Raw genomic sequence first — 22835 nt, forward strand, 5'->3', positions numbered from 1 at the left:
AATAATGATTCCTCCACCTGACAGCTAGGACCCACAGAAAGGGCTTCTGTATTTCGCGAAAAAAACGTTCCCCCCGCTGACAGGTCGGACCCACCAGCTATATCTTCGCACGCAAGGAAGTGCCTCCTTATGACGCACAAAAAAATTAATACCCCCCTCCTAGCTAGGACCCATGATAGTGGGTGGCTGACTTGTGGGCCTAATAAGTTGACGGGGACAGAGGGCTTTGTCAACTTAGTCAATATGAATGATTCTAGCTCCAGTGACCGTACGATGTCCATCCAACGGCCATAGTGCTTCTTCAACCTCTGGTCTTCTTGCTCCAGCCGTCCAAAGCAGCGTCAGTCGGGCCGCCTGCTCCTGCCTCCCGTGGCCGGCTGTGCTGCCGCGGAGGCCTCACCGCCCCCATACTACTCCCACCGCTGGCCAAGCCATTCCTCCACTCACCCACACCCCATGTTATTCTGCGGCGACGGCAGCCTCACACCGCAGCCAAACCAGTGAACCCTCGTACTCCTCTCCGCGTGGGAATCCACTACCGCGTCTTCCCCGGCTCCGCGTCGTCCCCTTCCTAGGCCTCGCCGTCTTCCACCGCCTCGGTGCTCTCGGCGCGGCGTGGTCAATGTGGTCAACGACAAACTTCCATCATAAGAGTACTGTACATGGAGAGGCTGACAGCTGGGTCCACGACCGCAGCTGGGTCCACGGCCACAGCCCAGTTTTTTTGTGATTTGCCAAGTAAGTCGCTTTGTCAGGCCTGTTGGGCTGCAAATCTTTCAAGACGAGGAGAGCTTCATTAGGCTGGCCGAGAAAATGGCCTATCATTAATGAGAAATGGGTTGTACATTTTTAAAACACATCAAACCGGCAATTAGTTTCAAATTTCTTTTTTTTATTTCGAGATTTTAAATTGCATTGATTTTTATGCGTGGACAATTTGTTGGATTTTATATTGATATACATTTATTTTTAAAATTAGTTTGAATGTAACTAAAAATTTCGGGATTAAAAACAGTTCAGACCGCACCGAAATATGCAAAATTTCGTATAATTTTTTAACCGTGGCCACAATATGGGCTGTAATGCTAACAAAAAGAATATGGGCTCCAAAAAAACCTTAAGAATTAGCAAATGGGCTATAAATTATTAGAAATAATGGCAGTTGGGCTGTATGATGTTTTCCATAGATTTGAGGCTTTCCTAAAAAAAGGTTGACGCACAAGCAGTGACTGTTGGATGTCCATCCAACGGCCATCGTGCTTCTTCAATCTCCGCTCTTCCTGCTCCAGCCGCTCAAACAAGCGCCGGCGGGACTACATGCTCTCTCCTTCCCGCGGCTGGCTGTGCTGCCGCGCAGGCCTCACCACCCGACCGTACTCCCATCGCTGTCCTAGCCATCCCTCTACTCACCCACACCTGCTGTTATTCTCCGGCGACGGCAGACGAACCAGTAAACCCTCGTACAGCCGTACTCCCCTCCGCGTGGGAAACAACTGCCGAGTCTTCCCTGCCGCCGTGTCGTTCCCTTCCTAGGCCTCGCCGTCGTCCACTGCCCTGGTGCTCTCGGTGCGGCTTGGTCAACGTGGTCAACGATCGACATGCATCTGAAGTGGACTATACGTGGAGAGGCTGACAGCTGGTTCCACGGCCGCACGCAAGGAAATACCTCCTTATTACGCGCAAAAGAATGATACCTCCCCCTGACATCTGGGACCCATCGAAAGGGCCTCTGTATTTCGCGAAAAAAACGCTACCGCCGCTGACAGCTCGGACCCACCAGTTATATCTTCGCACGCAAGGCTGACTTGTGGGCCTAGTATAGTGCCTCCTTATTACGCACAAAAAAAATGAATACTCCCCCTGTTAGTTGGGACCCAGTATAGTGGCAGGCTGACTTGTGGGCCTACTAAGTTGACAGGGACGGAGGGCTTTGTCAACTTAGTCAATATGCACGATTCTAGCTCCAGTGACCGTACGATGTCCATCCAATGGCCGTAGTGCTTCTTCAACCTCTGGTCTTCTTACTCCAGCCGCCCAAACCAGCGCCGGTCGTGCCTCGTGCTCCTGCCTCCCGTGGCCGGTTGTGCTGCCGCAGAGGCCTCACCGCCGCCTACTACTCCAACCGCTGGCCAGGCCATCCCTCCACTCACCCACACCCCCTGTTATTCTGGAGTGACGACAGCCTCACACCATGGTCGAACCAGTGAACCCCCGTACTCCTCTCCGCGTGGGCTTCCACTGCCGCGTCTTCCCCGGCTCCGCGTCATCCCCTTCCTAGGCCTCGCCGTCGTCCACCGCCCTGGTGCTCTCGGCACGGCGTGGTCAACGTGGTCAAGGAACGACTTCCATCGGACGTGGACTTGATAACCCACAAGTATAGGGATCGCAACAGTTTTCGAGGGTAGAGTATTCAACCCAAATTTATTGATTCGACACAAGGGAGCCAAAGAATATTATCAAGTATTAGCAGTTGAGTTGTCAATTCAACCACACCTGGATAACTTAGTATCTGCAGCAAAGTATTTAGTAGCAAAGTAATATGATAGTAGTGGTAACGGTAACAAAAGTAACGGTAGCAAAAGTAATATTTTTGGTGTTTTGTAGTGATTGTAACAGTAGCAACGGAAAAGTAAATAAGCGAAGAACAATATGTGGAAAGCTCGTAGGCATTGGATCGGTGATGGAGAATTATGCCGAATGCGGTTCATCATGTAACAGTCATAACATAGGGTGACACAGAACTAGCTCCAATTCATCAATGTAATGTAGGCATGTATTCCGAATGTAGTCATATGTGCTTATGGAAAAGAACTTGCATGATATCTTTTGTCCTACCCTCCCGTGGCAGCGGGGTCCTAATGGAAACTAAGGGATATTAAGGGCTCCTTTGAATAGAGTACCGGAACAAAGCATTAACACATAGTGAATACATGAACTCCTCAAACTACGGTCATCACCGGGAGTGGTCCCAATTATTGTCACTTCGGGGTTGCCAGATCATAACATATGGTAGGTGACTATAGACTTGGAAGATAGGATCAAGAACTCACATATATTCATGAAAGCATAATAGGTTCAGATCTGAAATCATGGCACTCGAGCCCTAGTGACAAGCATTAAGCATAGCAAAGTCATAGCAACATCAATCTCAGAACATAGTGGATACTAGGGATCAAACCCTAACAAAACTAACTCGATTACATGATAGATCTCATCCAACCCATCACCGTCCAGCAAGCCTACGATCGAATTACTCACGCACGGCGGTGAGCATCATGAAATTGGTGATGGAGGATGGTTGATGATGACGATGGCGACGAATCCCCCTCTCCGGAGCCCCGAACGGACTCCAGATCAGCCCTCCTGAGAGGTTTTAGGGCTTGGCGGCGGCTCCGTATCGTAAAACGTGATGAATCCTTCTCTCTGATTTTTTCTCCCCGAAAGTGAATATATGGAGTTGGAGTTGAGGTCGGTGGAGCGTCAGGGGGCCCACGAGGTAGGGGGCGCGCCCTAGGGGGGGCAGGCGTGCCCTCCACCCTTGTGGACAGGGTGTGGGCCCCTTGACGTGGATTTTTCTTCCGGTATTTTTCTTATTTTCCAAACAGATGTTCCGTGGAGTTTCAGGTCATTCCAAGAACTTTTGTTTCTGCACAAAATAACACCATGGAAAGTCTGCTGAAAACAGCGTCAGTCCGGGTTAGTTCCATTCAAATCATGCAAGTTAGAGTCCAAAACAAGGGCAAAAGTGTTTGGAATAGTAGATATGACGGAGACGTATCAACTCCCCCAAGCTTAAACCTTTGCTTGTCCTCAAGAAATTCAGTTGATAAACTGAAAGTGATAAAGAAAAACTTTTACAAACTCTGCTTGCTCTTGTTGTTGTAAATATGTAAAGCCAGCATTCAAGTTTTCAGCAAAGATTATGACTAACCACATTCACAATAACTCCTAGGTCTCATGTCTACTCATATCAATGACATAATCAACTAGCGAGCCAAAATAATAAATCTTGGATGACAACACTTTCTCAAAACAATCATGATATAATATAACAAGATGGTATCTCGCTAGCCCTTTCTGAGACCGCAAAACATAAATGCAGAGCACCTTTAAAGATCAAGGACTGACTAGACATTGTAATTCATGGTAAAAGAGATCCAGTCATAGTCATACCCAATATAAATTAATAGTAATGGATGCAAATGACAGCAGCGCTCTCCAGCTAGTGCTTTTTAATAAGAGGGTGATGACTCAACATAAAAGTAAATAGATAGGCCCTTCGCAGAGGGAAGCAGGGATTTGTAGAGGTGCCAGAGCTCGGTTTTGAAATAGAGATAAATAATATTTTGAGCGGCATACTTTCATTGTCAACATAACAACCAAGAGATGGCGATATCTTCCATGCTACACATATTATAGGCGGTTCCCAAACAGAATGGTAAAGTTTATACTCCCCCTCCACCAACAAGCATCAATCCATGGCTTGCTCTAAACAACGAGTGCCTCCAACAAGTAACAGTCCCAGGGGGAGTTTTGTTTGCAATTATTTTGATTTAGTTTGCATAAAGCATGGGACTGGGCATCCCGGTGACCAGCCATTTTCTCGTGAGTGAGGAGCGGAGTCCACTCCTCTTGAGAATAACCCGCCTAGCATGGAAGATACGGACAGCCCTAGTTGATACATGAGCTATTCGAGCATACAAAATAGAATTTCATTTGAAGGTTTAGAGTTTGGCACATACAAATTTACTTGGAACGGCAGGTAGATATCGCATATAGGAAGGTATGGTGGACTCATATGGAATAACTTTGGGGTTTAAGGGATTGGATGCACAAGCAGTATTACCGCTTAGTACAAGTGAAGGCTAGCAAAAGACTGGGAAGCGACCAACTAGAGAGCGACAACAGTCATGAACATGCATTAAAATTAATAAACATTGAGTGTAAGCATGAGTAGGACATAATCCATCATGAACATAAATATCGTGAAGGCTATGTTGATTTGTTTCAACTACATGTGTGAATATGTGCCAAGTCGAGTCACTTAAATCATTCAAAGGAGGATACCACCCCACTATACCACATCACAACCATTTTAATAGCATGTTGGCACGCAAGGTAAAGCATTATAACTCCTAGCTAATCAAGCATGGCATAAGCAACTATAATCTCGAATTGTCATTGCAAACATGTTTATTCATAATAGGCTGAATCAGGAACGATGAACTAATCATATTTACAAAAACAAGAGAGATCGAGTTCATACCAGCTTCTCTCATCTCAATCAGTCCATCATATATCGTCATTATTGCCTTTCACTCGCACGACTGAATGAACTGAATAATAATAAGAGTGCACGTGCATTGGACTAAGCTGGAATCTGCGAGCATTCAATAAACAGGAGAAGACAAGGCAATATGGGCTCTTGGTTAAATCAACAATAATGCATATAAGAGCCACTTCAACAATTTAATTATGGTCTTCTCCTAACGACCCCCAAAGAAAAGAAAAGAAATAAAACTATTTACACCGGAAAGCTCCCAACAAGCAAAAGAAGAACAAGAAATCTTTTTGGGTTTTCTTTTTAATTATTACTACTGCAGCAAGAAAAGTAAACTAACTAAAAGCTACACTAAATTTTTTGTTTTTTTTAAGGTTTAACAAACACACAAGAAGAAAGCAAGAAAAAGAAAATAAACTAGCAAGGATATTACAGTGAAAGAGTATGAGCACCGACATCTAGCAATGAGTGTGTGAACATAAATGTAATGTCGGTGGGAAATACGTACTCCCCCAAGCTTAGGCTTTTGGCCTAAGTTGGTTCATTGCCACGGATGGCCTGGCGGATATCCATAGTTATAGCCGGGGTCGTACTGAGATGAAGAAGACTCTGATTGCCACTGGCTGGCAGTCATCTACGGATCCCAAAAGTAATCAGATTGTCGTGGAGGCTCAAATTGTGGTTCCGGCTCAGGGGCTGGTGTAGGGTTCCGGTAGGCGTGAATGGCCGCCCACGGAACGAGATACGGACCTGTAGATATATTAAACAAGGAGGGAGCAGGCAAGGTAATAGTCTCAGGGTGATGTTTATCAAAGAACAATTTGTATTTAAGCTCCCCTTCCCTATTCTTAACAATGAAATCATGCGCTACCATACTCTTATAATCTAAATAAGCATTGGGCAGCAATTTTTCTTCTTTCTCATAGTGCCTAATAGGTATGTTATAATGTGCAGCAAGGCGTGAAGCATAAATACCTCCAAAGATGGGGCTCTTTGTACGGTTCAAACTTAACCGTTTAGCAATAATTCCGCCCATACTAACAGTGTTATCGCGGAATAAACCATGGAACAAGATGATAATATCAGGAACACTAAGGTTTCCACAGTTTCCGCGACCAATTAAGCAACGACTAGCAAATATGGCAAAGTAGCGTAAAACAGGAAAATGTATGCTAGTGATTCTTGCATCGGAAACCTTCCTAGTTTCCCCTACAGTAATAGTGTCAATAAACCCATCCACATCTTTACGATGTGGTTCATCTAAGGTACCCTCGAAGGGTATTTTGCAAACCTTGCAAAATTCATCTAGTGGCATCTTCTTAACAACATCATATAAATGAAACTCTACTGAAGGAGGTGTTTCTTTAGGAAAATAGTAGAAGTTTTGCACAAAAGTATTGGTGAGTAAGAGATACTGATGACATTGGTCGCGGAGGAAATTGGTGAGGCCAGCATTCTCAGCCAATGAATAGAAATCATCATAAATCCCTGCTTCTCTCAAGAAATCATCGGAAGGCCATTCACACGGCCGAACCTCCGCGGTGCGAGGCAAATTATATTTACGCCTCTGTGCTTCATCATTCTGCTTTTCCTTTGAGCTTCGGCTCGATGAGCCCCTCAAAAATCTCTTCATTATTTTCTGAAAATTTCTGAAATTTTTAGTAACTTCAAACAAAAGTGAACCAAGCTCAATAAAATTGATAGCAACTACTCCTACAAGTTCCTAGAGCCTGTATCAAGCATTAGAACTACTTGGAACCATATAAATTTGACATGCAAGCTCAAGAACATGGTCACCTAGGCAGCACAAATTTTCAATGAATAAAGCACTAGAAGAAAAACTAATTGGACTAATGGAGGATTCACATACCAAGGAACAATCTCCCCAAGCAGTTTTGTGAGAGGTGCTTTGAGCAAGGAGATCGAAAATCGCAGTAAAATAAGCTAGAACTCGTGCTTGAGCTGGATGGTGATTTTTTGGGAGGAAGAAGAAGTGTGTGGGTGCAGGAATAAGTGGAGAGGGCCACCATGGGCCCACGAGCGTGGCCAGGTGCTTGCCCCTCCTGCTGTGTTCTTAGTGCCAGATATTCTCAAATATTCCAGAAAAAATCATATTCCATTTTCAGGGCATTTGGAGAACTTTTATTTTTGGGGTATTTTTATATTGCACGGATAAATCAGAAAACAGACAGGAAAATGCTATTTTTACTTTATTTCAACTAAATAACAGAAAGTAGAAAGAGGGTACAGAAGGTTGTGCCTTCTAGTTTCATCCATCTCATGCTCATCAAAAGGAATCCACTAACAAGGTTGATCAAGTCTTGTTGATAAACTCATTCCGAATAACATGGAACCGGAGAAATTTCGAATAACACTGTTACCTCAACGGGGATATGCACATCCCCAATAATAAGAATATCATATTTCTTCTTGATAGTATAGGAAGAGGAAATTCAAAACCTCCAAAAATAATCGATGGAACTTTTCCAATAGAATTGATACTGTGGACTTGAGGTTGTTTCCTCGGAAAGTGTACCGTATGCTCATTGCCATTAACATGAAAAGTGACATTGCCATTGTTGCAACCAATAACAGCCCCTGCAGTATTCAAAAAAGGTCTTCCAAGAATAATAGACATACTATCGTCCTCGGGAATATCACGAATAACAAAGTCTGTTAAAATAGTAACGTTTGCAACTACAACAGGCACATCCTCACAAATACCAACAGGTATAGCACTTGATTTATCGGCCATTTTCAAAGATATTTCAGTAGGTGTCCACTTATTCAAATCAAGTCTACGATATAAAGAGAGAGGCATAACACTAACACCGGCTCCAAGATCACATAAAGCAGTTTTAACATAGTTTCTTTTAATGGAGCATGGTATAGTTGGTACTCCTGGATCTCCTAGTTTCTTTGGTATTCCACCCTGAAAAGTGTAATTAGCAAGCATGGTGGAAAATTCGGCTTCCGGTATCTTTCTTTTATTAGTGACAATTTCTTTCATGTACTTAGCATAAGGATTCATTTTGAGCATATCAGTTAATCGTATACGCAAAAAGATAGTACTCATCATTTCAGCAAAGCGCTCAAAATCCTCATCATCCTTTTTCTCGGATGGTTTGGGAGGAAAAGGCATGGGTTTCTGAACCGATGGTTCTCTTTCTTTACCATGGTTCCTAGCAACAAAGGCTCTCTTATCATAACGTTGATTCTTTGATTGTGGGTTATCAAGATCAACAGCAGGTTCAATTTCTACATCATTATCATTACTAGGTTGAGCATCATCATGAACATCATCATTAATATTTTCACTAGGCTCATGTTCATTACCAGATTGTGTTTCGGCATCAGAAATAGAAATATCATTTGGATTCTCAGGTGGTTCAGCAATAGGTTCACTAGAAGCATGCAAAGTCGTATCATTTTTCTTTTTCTTCTTTTTAGAAGGACTAGGTGCATCAATATTATTTCTCCGAGAATCTTGCTCAGTTCTCTTAGGGTGGCCTTCAGGATACAAAGGTTCCTGAGTCATCTTACCAGTTCTAGTAGCCACTCTAACAGCATAATCATTTTTCTTACTATTCATTTCATTGAGCAAATCATTTTGAGCTTTAAGTACTTGTTCTACTTGAGTGGTAACCATAGAAGCATGTTTACTAATAAGTTTAAGTTCACCTTTAACATTGGCCATATAATCACCCGAGTGTTCAAACGTATCTGAATTGTATTTCAATTGTCTACCAAAATAAGCATTGAAGTTTTCTTGTTTGACAATAAAATTATCAAACTCTTCTAAGCATTGTCTAGCAGACTTATAGTGAGGAATATCACCTTCATCAAATCTATAGAGAGAATTTACCTTTACTACCTGTGTTGGGTTATCAAGACCATGAGTTTCTTCAATAGGTGGAGGATTAAGATCACAAATACTTCAACAGGCAGTAAATTAACACCATGTCTTTCTTCAATAAGAGGTAAATTCTTAACATCTTCAGCTTTAAAACCCTTTTCTTTCATAGATTTCTTTGCCCCTTGCATATCTTCGGGGTTGAGAAATAGAACACCCCTCTTCTTCGGAGTTGGTTTAGGAATAGGCTCAGGAATTGGCTCAGGAGCTAGCTCAGGAAGTGTCCAATTATTTTCATTTGTCAACATGTTATTCAATAGAATTTCAGCTTCATCCGGTGTCCTTTCCCTGAAAACAGAACTAGCGCAACTATCCAGGTAATCTCTGGAAGCATCGGTTAGTCCATTATAAAAGATATCAAGTATTTCATTTTTCTTAAGAGGGTGATCAGGCAAAGCATTAAGTAATCGGAGAAGCCTCCCCCAAGCTTGTGGGAGACTCTCTTCTTCAATTTGCACAAAATTATATATATCCCTTAAAGCAGCTTGTTTCTTATGAGCAGGGAAATATTTAGCAGAGAAGTAATAAATCATATCCTGGGGACTACGCACACAACCAGGATCAAGAGAATTAAACCATATCTTAGCATCACCCTTTAATGAGAACGGAAATATTTTAAGGATATAGAAGTAGCGAGATCTCTCATCATTAGTGAATAGGGTGGCTATATCATTTAATTTAGTAAGATGTGCCACAACAGTTTCAGTTTCATAGCCATGAAAAGGATCAGATTCAACCAAAGTAATTAACTCTGGGTCGACAGAGAATTCATGATCCTTATAAGCAATAAAGATAGGTGAAGTAGCAAACTTAGGATCATACTGCATTCTAGCATTCAGAGATTTTTCTTTATACTTGCATAGTAATTTCTCTAGATCATCTCTATCCTTACAAGCAAGAATATCTCTAGTTGTCTCCTCATTCATAACATAACCTTCTGGTACCTTAGGCAATTCATATCTAGGAAGGCTAGTTCTAGCAGGTGTTTCAGGAGTTTCAGTTTCAAGCTCATCATCAGATTCAACAACATCATGTTGTATTACTCTAGCAATTTGTTCATCAAGAAATTCACCAAGTGGCACATCATCATTATCAAGCAAGGTACTAGCATCATTCATAGTATAAGCAGCATCATCAATAACTTGCGACATATTAGAATTGATAGCATGTGGTGGTGTTGCAAGTTTACTCAAAATAGAAAGTGAATCTAAAGCAGAACTGGATGGCAGTTCCTTACCCCCCCCCCCCCTTGTCTTTGAGGGAATATCTTAGTCTTTGGATCCTTTAGATTCTTCATAGTGATACTATGATAATAATCCCAAGTGACTCAACAAATATAGGTATGCTCCCCAGAAACGGCGCCAGAAAAAGGTCTTGATAACCCACAAGTATAGGGTATCGCAACAGTTTTCGAGGGTAGAGTATTCAACCCAAATTTATAGATTCGACACAAGGGGAGCCAAAGAATATTTGAAGGTATTAGCACCTGAGTTGTCAATTCAACCACACCTGGAGATTAATTATCTGTAGCAAGTAATCAGTAGCACAGTAATATGATAGTTTTGATAGTGGTGACAGCAGCGACGATAACAGTAATAGTGATAGCGGTAATTTTGTAGCAAGTGTAACAGTGATGATAGCAGTAGTAACTTAGCAAGAACAATATAAGATAAATCCGTAGGCATTGGATCGGTGAATTGTTGGATGATATTCATCATGTAACAGTTATAACCTAGGGCGATACGGCACTAGCTCCAGTTCATCGATATAATGTAGGCATGCATTCCGTAAATAGTCATACATGCTTTATTAAAAGAACTTGCATGACATCTTTTGTCCTACCCTCCTGTGGCAGCGGGGTCCATATTGGAAGCTAAGGGATATTAAGGCCTCCTTTTAATAGAGAACCGGAACAAAGCATTAACACATAGTGAATACATGAACTCCTCAAACTATGGTCATCATCGTGAGTGGGCCCAGTTGTTGTCACTCCAGGGTTGTCGGATCATGACACGTAGTAGGTGACTATAACTTGCAAGATTGGATCTAAAACATGGATATAATGATGAATTCATAAATGGTTCAGATCTGAGTTCATGGCACCCGGGCCCAAAGTGACAAGCATTAAGCATAGCAAAGTCATAGCAACATCAATCTAAGAACATAGTGGATACTAGGGATCAGGCCCTAACAAAACTAACTCGATTACATGATGAATCTCATCCAACTCCTCACCGACCAGCGAGCCTATGAAGGAATTACTCACTCCCGGTGGGGAGCATCATGGAATTAGCGATGGAGATGGGTTGGTGATGACGAAGAACGAAGATCCCCCTCTCCGGAGCCCCAAACAGACTCCAGATTTGCCCTCCCGAGGAAGAACAGGGCTTGGCGGCGGCTCCGTCTCGTGGATCGTGATAATTCTTCCTCCCTGATTTTTTTCTCCGAAAATAGGAATTTATAGTGTCAGGGTTGAGGTCTGCGGGGCCACCAGGTGGGTACAACCCACCTGGGCATGCCTGGAGAGGGGGGAGCTCCCTGGTGGGTTGTGCCCACCCAGGTGCCCCTCTCCGGCAGGTCTTGGCTCCAGAAATTCTTATTATTGATATAAAAAATCCTCGCAAAGTTTTGTTCCATTCCAAGAACTTTCATTTCTGCACAAAAACAACACCATGGTAGTTCTGTTGAAAACAGCGTCAGTCCGGGGTTAGTTTCATTCAAATCATGCAAATTAGAGTCCAAAACAAGAGGAAAAGCATGAGAAAAATTAGATATGTTGGAGACCTATCAACTACTCTTCATCATACTGTAGAAAATGTGTCAGAGCACCAGGCAGTTTGCGCCTTCAAAGAGGGCGTTCGATACAGAGAGCTCAACCTGAAATTCGGTCGGTCAGGAGACATGTCCCCGGCCCGAATGATGGAAATAGCCACTCGGTATGCTAACGGCGAAGAGGAGGACCGACTCCGCAGTGTCAAGAACAAACTAGTCGCCCAAGACACCGGAGGAGGAAATTCCAGTTGGAAGCAGAAGCGCAAGGCTGGAGCTGCAAGTCCGGCTAAAGCCGCAGTTCTGAATCAAGGGAAGTTCAAGGGAAAACCTAAAGGGCCATGGATCCCCAAAAAAGTGAAAGATCAAGCGGGAAACGATGTTCTTGATCTGCCGTGTCACATACACACCGAAAACGATGAAGAGGGTAACTTGATTCTGCCGAAGCATACCACTCGACAGTGTCGACTCCTGATTCAGAGCTTCCGAGAGGGTCAGCCCAGTGAAAAGGAGAAGGAATCTGATAAGGAAGAGGATAAATAGGAAGATGATGGTTACCCCAATGTCAATGCCACTTTGGTGATTTTTGCTGACATCGAGAGCAAAAGTCGACTGGAAGTTATCAATAGAGAAGTGAACATGGTTGCTCCGGCAACTACGACGTATTTGAAGTGGTCAAAAACTCCTGTTACATTCGACCAGTCCGATCACCCAGCGCACGTTGCTACCCCCGGGCGACAAGCGTTGGTGGTCGACCCAGTCGTTGGGGGCACCCGACTGACCAAGATTCTGATGGATGGTGGCAGTGTTCTGAACATTCTGTATGTTGAGACCCTCCGAGGGATGGGCATCCCAATGTCCAAGCTCAGTGAAAGCAACATGCGATTCCACAGAGTCATCCCAGAAAAGAAAGCAGATTCACTTGGTCAGATCACTCTTGATGTGGTTTTCGGTGATTCAAAGAATTACCGCAAGGAAAAGTTGACGTTTGAGGAGGTGGATTTTCACAGGCCTACCATGCTATTCTGCGTAGGCCCGCATATGCTCGTTTCATGGCTCGACCATGTTACGTATATCTCAAGTTGAAGATGCCTGGTCCCAGAGACGTGATCACTGTCACAGGAAATCGGCAAAGGGAAGAAGAGTGCCTCCAGAAGGGCTCAAAGATTGCCGGTGAACAGATGGCAGCAGTAGAGATGGAAGAATACAACAAGAATGTAGATCTGAGTGATTTGTTGAGAGCCTAGAAGCCTGCTTCAGAGTCCGCATTTCAGTCGGCCGGTGAAACAAAGCCTGTTCATATTCACGTGACTGATCCCAATGCTGCTCTGACCCACATCTCAACAACACTCGACAGCAAATAGGAAGAAGCGCTCATCCAGTTCCTCCGTGAGAACTGGGACGTCTTCGCATGGAAACGATCTGACATGCCGGGTGTACCCAGGGGACTGGCTGAGCACCATTTGCGCGTCGACCCAAAAGCAAAACCTGTTAAGGAACATCTCCGTCGGTCCGCCGTGGAGAAGAGGAAGGCAATTGGTGAAGAGGTAGCTCGACTTCTGGCAGCTGAGTTCATCTGCGAGATATACCACTCCGAGTGGCTCGCCAATGTTTTCATGGTCCCCAAGAAAGATGATTCACTTCGTATGTGTATCGATTTCAAGCACATCAATCGGGCCTGCCCGAAAGATCACTTCCCTCTCCCCTGCATTGACTAGATTGTCTACTCAACTGCGGGATGTGAGTGTTTGTCCTTTTTGGATGCGTATTCCGAGTACCATCAGATCCGACTGTATGGACCCGACGAAATAAAAACAGTCTTCATCACCCCATTCGGGTGTTTTTGCTATTTTACCATTCCCTTTGGTCTCAAGAATGCTGGCGCCACGTTCATGCGCATGATACAGAACTGCCTGCTCACTCAGATCAGTCGGAACATGGAAGCGTACATGGATGACATCGTGGTCAAGTCACGCATAGGTTCCGACCTATCGACTGACCTCGCTGAAACTTTTGCCAACTTAAGAAGATATGATATCAAGCTCAATCCGTCAAAGTGCACATTCGGAGTCCCAGGCGGAAAGTTACTCGGTTTCCTCGTTTCTGAACGAGGGATCGATGCAAACCCAGAAAAGGTTGGAGCGATTCTCCAAATGAAACGCCATGTGCATGTGCATGATGTTCAAAAGCTTACTCGTTGTTTAGCTGCATTCAGCCGATTCATCTCTCATCTCGGTGAAAAGGCATTGCCTCTTTACCGACTAATGAAGAAGTCTGATAAGTTCGAGTGGACTCCTGAAGCCGAAGCAGCGTTTGTAGAGCTCAAAGCCCTGCTTTCCACCCAGTCGGTGCTTGCTTCCCCAATCAGCAAAGAGCCTCTATTGTTGTATATCGCTGCCACTAGACAAGTTGTCAGCACAGTGCTCACAGTCGAGCGGGTGGAAGAAGGCAAAGCTTATAAGGTTCAGCGCCCAGTGTACTATATCTCTGAAGTCTTGACTCCGTCCAAGCAAAGGTATCCGCATTACTAGAAGCTTGTCTACGGGATTTATCTGACCATGAAGAAAGTTGCACATTACTTCGCAGACCACTCGATTTCAGTCATCAGCGATGCTCCATTATCAGAAATCTTGAACAATCGAGATGCAACCGGTCGAGTGGCCAAGTGGGCGATTGAACTCCTCCTTTGGATATCAAGTTCGAAGCAAAAAAGGCGATCAATTCTCAGGCAATAGCAGATTTCCTGACCGAGTGGATCGAACAGCAGCAACAGACTCAGATTCACTCGGAACATTGGAATATGTTCTTTGATGGGTCCAAGATGTTGAATGGTTCTGGTGCTGGAGTGATCCTGGTATCCCCAAGAGGTGACAAGCTCAGTTATGTCCTCCAGATTCACTTCGATTCTTCAAACAATGAAGCTGAGTATGAGGCACTCTTCTATGGGTAGCGGATGCCCATCTCACTCGGCGTCCGTCGCCTGCTGGTCTACGGCAACTCAGACTTGGTGGTCAATCAGGTGATGAAGGAATGGGATATTAGGAGCCCAGCTATGGCTGGTTACTGCAATGCAGTGAGAAAACTAGAGAAGAAGTTTGAGGGGTTAGAGCTCCACCACATACCCCGAATCAAGAATCAAGCAGTCGATGATCTGGCGAAGATAGGTTCCACTCGGAAACCTATTCCCAGTAATGTGTTCTTGGAGCATCTCCACACTCCGTTAGTTCAAGAAGATCCTTTTACAGAGGAGCCCCTGCAACCGATAGGTTCAACTAATCCGACTGAGATTGAAATCCCACATGTAGTCGGCCTGATCATGGAGGTTTTAGTGAGCACTCCCGACTGGACGGTGCCATATATTCCATATCTGCTCAGGCAGGAGCTTCCAGAGGATGAAGATGAGGCCCGCCAGATCATCCGCAGATCCAAAGCCTTCACGCTGATAAGTGGGCAACTTTACAGAGGAAGTGTTACCGGAGTAGCTCTGCCGGAAAGAATGGGAGAGTGAGCCATTCATACTGAAAAGAGTGATTCGTTTTTGAAGTATATCAAATTCAGAGGAAAAAGCTCAACGTTGCATCTCTCCAGAAGAAGGTCGACTGATCTTAAATGAGATTCACTCGAGGACCTGTGGTCACCACGCGTCCTCTCAGACCATCGTGGCCCAAGAATACCGAGCGTGATTTTACTGGTCGCGTGCGAATGAGATGGCTAAAGATATAGTCGACAAGTGCGAAGGCTGCCAGTTTTACTCAAACATGTCTCACAAGCATGCATCTGCCCTAAAGACTATTCCACTCGTCTGGCCATTTGCAGTTTGGGGGCTGGACATGGTTGGACCTTTCAACACCGGCAAAAGCGGCTTCACTCATTTGCTCGTAGCAGTCGACAAGTTCACCAAATGGATCGAAGCCAAGCCTATCAAGAATCTTGACTCAGGCACATCCATTAGTTTCATCAAAGAGCTGATATTCAGATATGGAGTCCCTCACAGCATTATCGCAGATAATGGCTCCAACTTTGATTCTGATGAGTTCGGAGAATTTTGCACTTCCCAAGGCACTCGGGTCGATTACGCATCCGTTGCACACCCACAGTCGAATGGGCAGGCGGAAAGAGCAAATGGCTTGATCCTTCAAGGGTTGAAACCCTGATTGATGCGCGATCTCGAGCATGTTGTTGGAGCTTGGGTGACTGAGTTGCCATCTGTCCTATGGGGACTGAGAACGACTCCCAATCGGTCGACTGATCGAACCCCTTTCTTCATGGTGTATGGTGTTGAAGCGGTGCTTCCGAGTGATTTGCTGCACAATGCCCCCCGAGTGGAACTCTTCTCAGAAGCTGAAGTAGAACAGGCATGCCAAGACGCAGTTGATCTCCTAGAGGAAGAATGAGAGATGGCTCCAATCCGCTCGACCATTTATCAATAAGACCTGCGTCAATTCCATGCCGAAATGTCAGAGGCCGAGCATTTCAGGAAGGAGACCTTGTGCTTCGAGTGCACCAGAAACGGCCTCACAAGCTTGCTCCAGCCTGGGAAGGGCCCTTCATCATCACCAAGGTGCTCCACCATAGGGCGTATCACATCTACAACGTAGCCAAGAAAGAAGACGAGCCACGATCGTGGAATGCGGATATGCTCCGCCGTTTTTATACCTAAACACTCGGATCGACGAGTTGTAATAAGAATCCTTCACTTTGCTTATCAAAGACATGATTTTTGCAGTATCTTAATGATTGTTATCCCATAAGCATATGTGTTCAAATCCCCAGTGGGTGGCTTAGCCGTGAACCCGATTCGCCTAAGTTTTGAAAACACTCCGAGTGAAGAGCAACCCTCTCACTCGGGGGCTAAGCCGCGAACCCGATTCGCCTAAGTTACAAAACACTCTGAGTGAAGAGCAATCCTCTCACTCGGGGGCTTAGCTGCGACCCCGTACTCGCCTAAGTTACAAAAACACTCCGAGTGAAGAGCAATCCTCTCACTCGGAGGCTTAGCTGCGACCCCGTACTCATCTAAGTTACAAAAACACTCCGAGTGAAGAGCAGCCCTCTCACTCGGGGGCTTAGCTACGACCCCGTACTCGCCTAAGTTACAAAAACACTACGAGTGAAGAGTAACCCTCTCACTCGGGGGCTTAGCCGCGAACCCGATTCGCCTAAGTTACAAAAACACTCCGAGTGAATAGAAATCCTCTCACTTGGGGGCTTAGCTGCGACCCCGTACTCGCCTAAGATACAAAAACACTCCGAGTGAAGAGCAACCCTCTCGCTTGGGGGCTTAGCCGCGATCCCGTACTTGCCTAAGTTACAAAACATACTTCGAATGAAGAGCAACCCTGTCACTCGGAGGCTTGGCCGCGCACTCTGAGCTGCACCCACGAGTACAACGTATGGTTGCACCCTGAGCTACACCACAAGTACAATGTATGGTTGCACTCTGAGCTGCAGCACAATACAACGTATGGTTGCACTCTGAGCTGCGCCACAAGTAGAACGTATGGTTGCACTCTGAGCTGCGCCATAAGTACAACGTCTCGATGCACTCTGAGCTACGCCACAAGTACAACGACTACTCTGAGTGGAGAGAAATCCTCTCACTTGGAAACTCAGCCGCGATCCTAGATTCACCTAAGTCAAAAAATTAGAAGGCAATACAGACAAAGCTGTTGGGGAACGCAGTATTTAAAAAAAATTCCTACGATCACGCAAGATCTATCTCGAAGATGCATTGCAACGAGACGGGAGAGTGTGTCCATGTACCCTCATAGACCGAAAGTGGAAGCGTTTAGTAACGCGGTTGATGTAGTCGAACGTCTTCGCGATTCAACGGATCCAAGTACCGAACGTACGGCACCTCCGTGTTCAGCACAAGTTCAGCACGATGACGTCCCACGAGCTTTTGATCCAGTTGAGGATGAGGGAGAGTTCCTTCAGCACGACAGCATGGCGACGATGATGATGAAGTTACCGGCACAGGGCTTCGCCTAAGCACTACGAGGTGTGTAACTGTGGAGGGGGCACCGCACATGGCTAAGACAATTGATCTTGTGTGTTCTTGGGTGCCCCCTTGCCTCCGTATATAAATGAGGAAAGTGGGAGGGCGGCCGGCCCCTGTAGGGCGCACCAAGAGAAAGGAGTCCTACTAGGACGCCAAGTCCTAGTAGGATTCCACTTGGTGGAAGGGGGAAGAAGGAAGGGAGAGGGAGAGGGGAAGGAAAGGGGGGCGCCGCCCCCTTCCCCTAGTCCAATTTGGACTGCCAAGGGGGGGCATGCGACCAGCCCCTTGCGGCCCTCCTCTCTCTCCACTAAGGCCCATGAAGGCCCATTAGTTCCCCGGGGGGTTTCGGTAAACCTTTCGGCACTCCGATAATTACCCGATACCTCCCGGAACTCATCCGGTGTCCGAATAACATCGTCCAATATATCATTCTTTATGTCTCGACCATTTCGAGACTCCTTGTCACGTCCGTGATCTCATCCAGGACACCGAACAAACTTCGGTCATCAAATCACATAACTCATAATAGAAATCATCATCGAACGTTAAGCGTGCGGACCCTACGGGTTCGAGAACTATGTAGACATGACCGAGACACATCTCCGGTCAATAACCAATAGCGGAACCTAGATGTTCATATTGGCTCCTACATATTCTATGAAGATCTTTATCGGTCAAACGGCATAACAACATACGTTGTTCCCTTTGTCATCGGTATGTTACTTGCCCGAGATTCGATCGTCGGTATCCTCTTACCTAGTTCAATCTTGTTACTGGCAAGTCTCTTTACTCGTTCTGTAATGCATCATCCCATAACTAGCTCATAGTCACATTGCGTGCAAGGCTTATAGTGATGTGCATTACCGAGAGGGCCCAGAGATACCTCTTCGATACACGGAGTGACAAATCCTATTCTTGATCTATGCCAACCGAACAAACACCTTCGGAGACACCTGTAGAGCATCTTTATAATCACCCAGTTACGTTGTGACGTTTGATAGCACACAAGGTGTTCCTCCGGTATTCGGGAGTTGCATAATCTCATAGTTAGAGGAACATGTATAAGTAATGAAGAAAGTAATAGCAATAAAACTGAACGGTCATTCTGCTAAGCTAACGGACGGGTCTTGTCCATCACATCATTCTCTAATGATGTGATCCCGTTTATAAAATGACAACACATGTCCATGGCTAGGAAACTTAACCATCTTTGATTAACGAGCTAGTCAAGTAGAGGCATACTAGGGACACTCTGTTTGTCTATGTATTCACACATGTACTAAGTTTCTGGTTAATACAATTCTAGCATGAATAATAAATATTTATCATGATATAAGGAGATATAAATAACAACTTCATTATTGCCTCTAGGGCATATTTCCTTCAGTCTCCCACTTGCACTAGAGTCAATAATCTAGATTACATTGTAATGATTCTAACACCCATGGAGTCTGGGTGCTGATCATGTTTTGCTGGTGGAAGAGGCTTAGTCAACGGGTCTGCAACATTCAGATCCGTATGTATTTTGCAAACTTCTATGTCTCCCTCCTTGACTAGATCGCGGATGGAATTGAATCGTCTCTTGACGTGCTTGGTTCTCTTGTGAAATCGAGATTCCTTCGCCAAGGCTATTGCTCTAGTATTGTCACAAAAGATTTTCATTGGACCCGATGCACTAGGTATTACACCTGGATCGGATATGAACTCCTTCATCCAGACTCCTTCATTTGCTGCTTCTGAAGCAGCTATGTACTCCGCTTCACACGTATATCCCGCCATGACGCTTTACTTAGAACTGCACCAACTGACAGCTCAACCATTCAATGTAAATACATATCCGGTTTGTGACTTAGAGTCATCCGGATCAGTGTCAAAGCTTGCATCGATGTAACCATTTACGACGAGCTCTTTGTCACCTCCATAAATGAGAAACGTATCCTTAGTCCTCTTCAGGTATTTCAGGATGTTCTTGACCACTGTCAAGTGATCCACTCCTGGATTACTTTGGTACCTCCCTGCTAAACTAATAGCAAGGCACACATCAAGTCTGGTACACAGCATTGAATACATGATAGAACATATGGCTGAGGCATAGGGAATGACTTTCATTTTCTCTCTATCTTCTGCACTGGTCGGGCATTGAGTCTGACTCAACTTTACACCTTGTAATACAGGCAAGAACCCTTTCTTTGACTGATCCATTTTGAACTTCTTCAAAACTTTATCAAGGTATGTGCTTTGTGAAAGTCCAATTAAGCGTCTTGATCTATCTCTATAGATCTTGATGCCCAATATATAAGCAGCTTCACCGAGGTCTTTCATTGAAAAATTCTTATTCAAGTATCCTTTTATGCTATCCAGAAATTCTGTATTATTTCCAATGAACAATATGTCATCCACATATAATATTAGAAACGCTACAGAGCTCCCACTCACTTTATTGTTAATACAGGCTTCTCCAAAAGTCTGTATAAAACCATATGCTTTGATCACACTATCAAAGCGTATATTCCAACTCCAAGAGGCTTGCACAAGTCCATAAATGGATAGCTGGAGCTTGCATACTTTGTTAGCATCTTTAGGATCGACAAAAACTTTTGGTTGCATCATATACAACTCTTCTTTAAGATATCCATTAAGGAATGCAGTTTTGACATCCATTCGCCAAATTTCATAATCATAAAATGCGGCAATTCCTAACATGATTCGGACAGACTTAAGCATCGCTATGGGTGAGAAGGTCTCATCATAGTCAACTCCTTGAACTTGTCGAAAACCTTTCGCAACAAGTCGAGCTTTGTAGACAGTAACATTACTATCAGCGTCAGTCTTCTTCTTGAAGATCCATTTATTCTCTATAGCTTGCCGATCATCGGGCAAGTTAACCAAAGTCCACAGTTTGTTCTCATACATGGAACCCATCTCAGATTTCATGGCCTCAAGCCATTTCGCGGAATTTAGGCTCATCATCGCTTCCTCATAGTTTGTAGGTTCATCATGGTCTAGTAACAGGACTCTGGTGCGGATCATGCTCGGGTTGACCTACGTGGTTCGGTAGTAACTTGATTTGAAGTTTCATGATCATCATCATTAGCTTCCTCACTAATTGGTGTAGGGATCACTGGAACTGATTTCTGTGATGAACTACTTTCCAATTCGGGAGAAGGTACAATTACCTCATCAAGTTCTACTTTCCTCCCACTCACTTCTTTCGAGAGAAACTCCTTCTCTAGAAAGGATCCATTCTTAGCAACGAATATCTTGCCTTCGGATCTTGATAGAAGGTGTACCCAACAGTCTCCTTTGGGTATCCTATGAAGACACATTTCTCCGATTTGGGTTCGAGCTTATCAGGTTGAAGCTTTTTGACATAAGCATCGCAGCCCCAAACTTTAAGAAACGACAACTTAGGTTTCTTGCCAAACCACAGTTCATATGGTGTCGTCTCAATGGATTTAGATGGTGCCCTATTTAACGTGAATGCAACCGTCTCTAAAGGATAACCCCAAAACGATAGCGGTAAATCAGTAAGAGACATCATAGATCACACCATATCTAATAATGTACGGTTACGATGTTCGGACACACCATTATGCTGTGGTGTTGCAGGTGGCGTGAGTTGCGAAACTATTCCACATTGTTTCAAATGAAGAACAAATTCATAACTCAAATATTCACCTCCACGATCAGATCGTATAAACTTTATTTTCTTGTTACAATGATTTTCTACTTCGCTCTGAAATTCTTTGAACTTTTCAAATGATTCAGACTTATGCTTCATCAAGTAGATATACCCATATCTGCTCAAACCATCTGTGAAGGTTAGAAAATAACGATACCCGCCGCGAGCCTCAACACTCATTGGTCCGCATACATCGGTATGTATTATTTCCAATAAGTCTGATGCTCGCTCCATTGTTCCGGAGAACGAAGTCTTAGTCATCTTGCCCATGAGGCATGGTTCGCAAGCATCAAGTGATTCATAATCAAGTGATTCCAAAAGCCCATCAGCATGGAGTTTCTTCATGCGCTTTACACCAATATGACCTAAACGGCAGTGCCACAAATAAGTTGCACTATCATTATTAACCTTGCATCTTTTGGCTTCAATATTATGAATACTTGTGTCACTACAATCAAGATTCAACAAAAATAGACCACTCATCATTGGTGCATGACCATAAAAGATATTACTCAGATAAATAGAACAACCATTATTCTCTGATTTAAATGAATAACAAGATCCAGATATGATGTTCATGCTCAACGCTGGCACCAAATAACAATTATTTAGGTCTAAAACTAATCCCGAGGGTAGATGTAGAGGTAGCGTGCCGACGGCGATCACATCGACTTCGGAACCATTTCCCATGCGCATCGTCACCTCTTCCTTATCCAATCTTCGTTTAATCTATAGTCCCTGTTTCGAGTTGCAAATATGAGCAACAGAACCAGTATCAAATACCCAGGCACTACTACGAGCATTAGTAAGGTACACATCAATAACATGTATATCAAATATACCTTTCACTTTGCCATCCTTCTTATCCGCCAAATACTTGGGGCAGTTACGCTTCCAGTGACCAGTCCCTTTGCAGTAGAAGCACTTAGTCTCAGGCTTAGGTCCAGACTTGGGTTTCTTCACTTGAGCAGCAACTTGCTTGCCATTCTTCTTGAAGTTCCCCTTCTTCCCTTTGCCCTTTTTCTTGAAACTAGTGGTCTTTTTAACCATCAACACTTGATGCTCCTTCTTGATTTCTACCTCCGTAGCTTTCAGCATCGCGAAGAGCTCGGGAATTGTCTTATCCATCCCTTGCATATTATAGTTCATCACGAAGCTTTTGTAGCTTGGTGGCAGTGATTGAAGAACT

The 22835-nt window shown here is 44.3% G+C and overlaps 1 protein-coding gene across 1 annotated transcript; it reads left to right on the forward strand.

The window, feature by feature from the left end:
- Positions 1–14916: 14916 nt before the first annotated feature.
- LOC120976017 (uncharacterized) lies at positions 14917–15471 on the forward strand. The gene has a single exon (XM_040402794.1). It carries the CDS (start codon positions 14917–14919, stop codon positions 15469–15471), a length of 555 nt encoding a protein of 184 aa, XP_040258728.1.
- Positions 15472–22835: the final 7364 nt, after the last annotated feature.

This window comes from Aegilops tauschii, chromosome 3 (assembly GCF_002575655.3).
Source record: "Aegilops tauschii subsp. strangulata cultivar AL8/78 chromosome 3, Aet v6.0, whole genome shotgun sequence".
NCBI classification, from domain to species: Eukaryota; Viridiplantae; Streptophyta; class Magnoliopsida; order Poales; family Poaceae; genus Aegilops; species Aegilops tauschii.

What these genes read in the sequence shown, in the direction of transcription:
- LOC120976017 (XM_040402794.1), top strand. Translation starts at nt 14,917, where the DNA reads ATGCCCATCTCACTCGGCGTCCGTCGCCTGCTGGTCTACGGCAACTCA.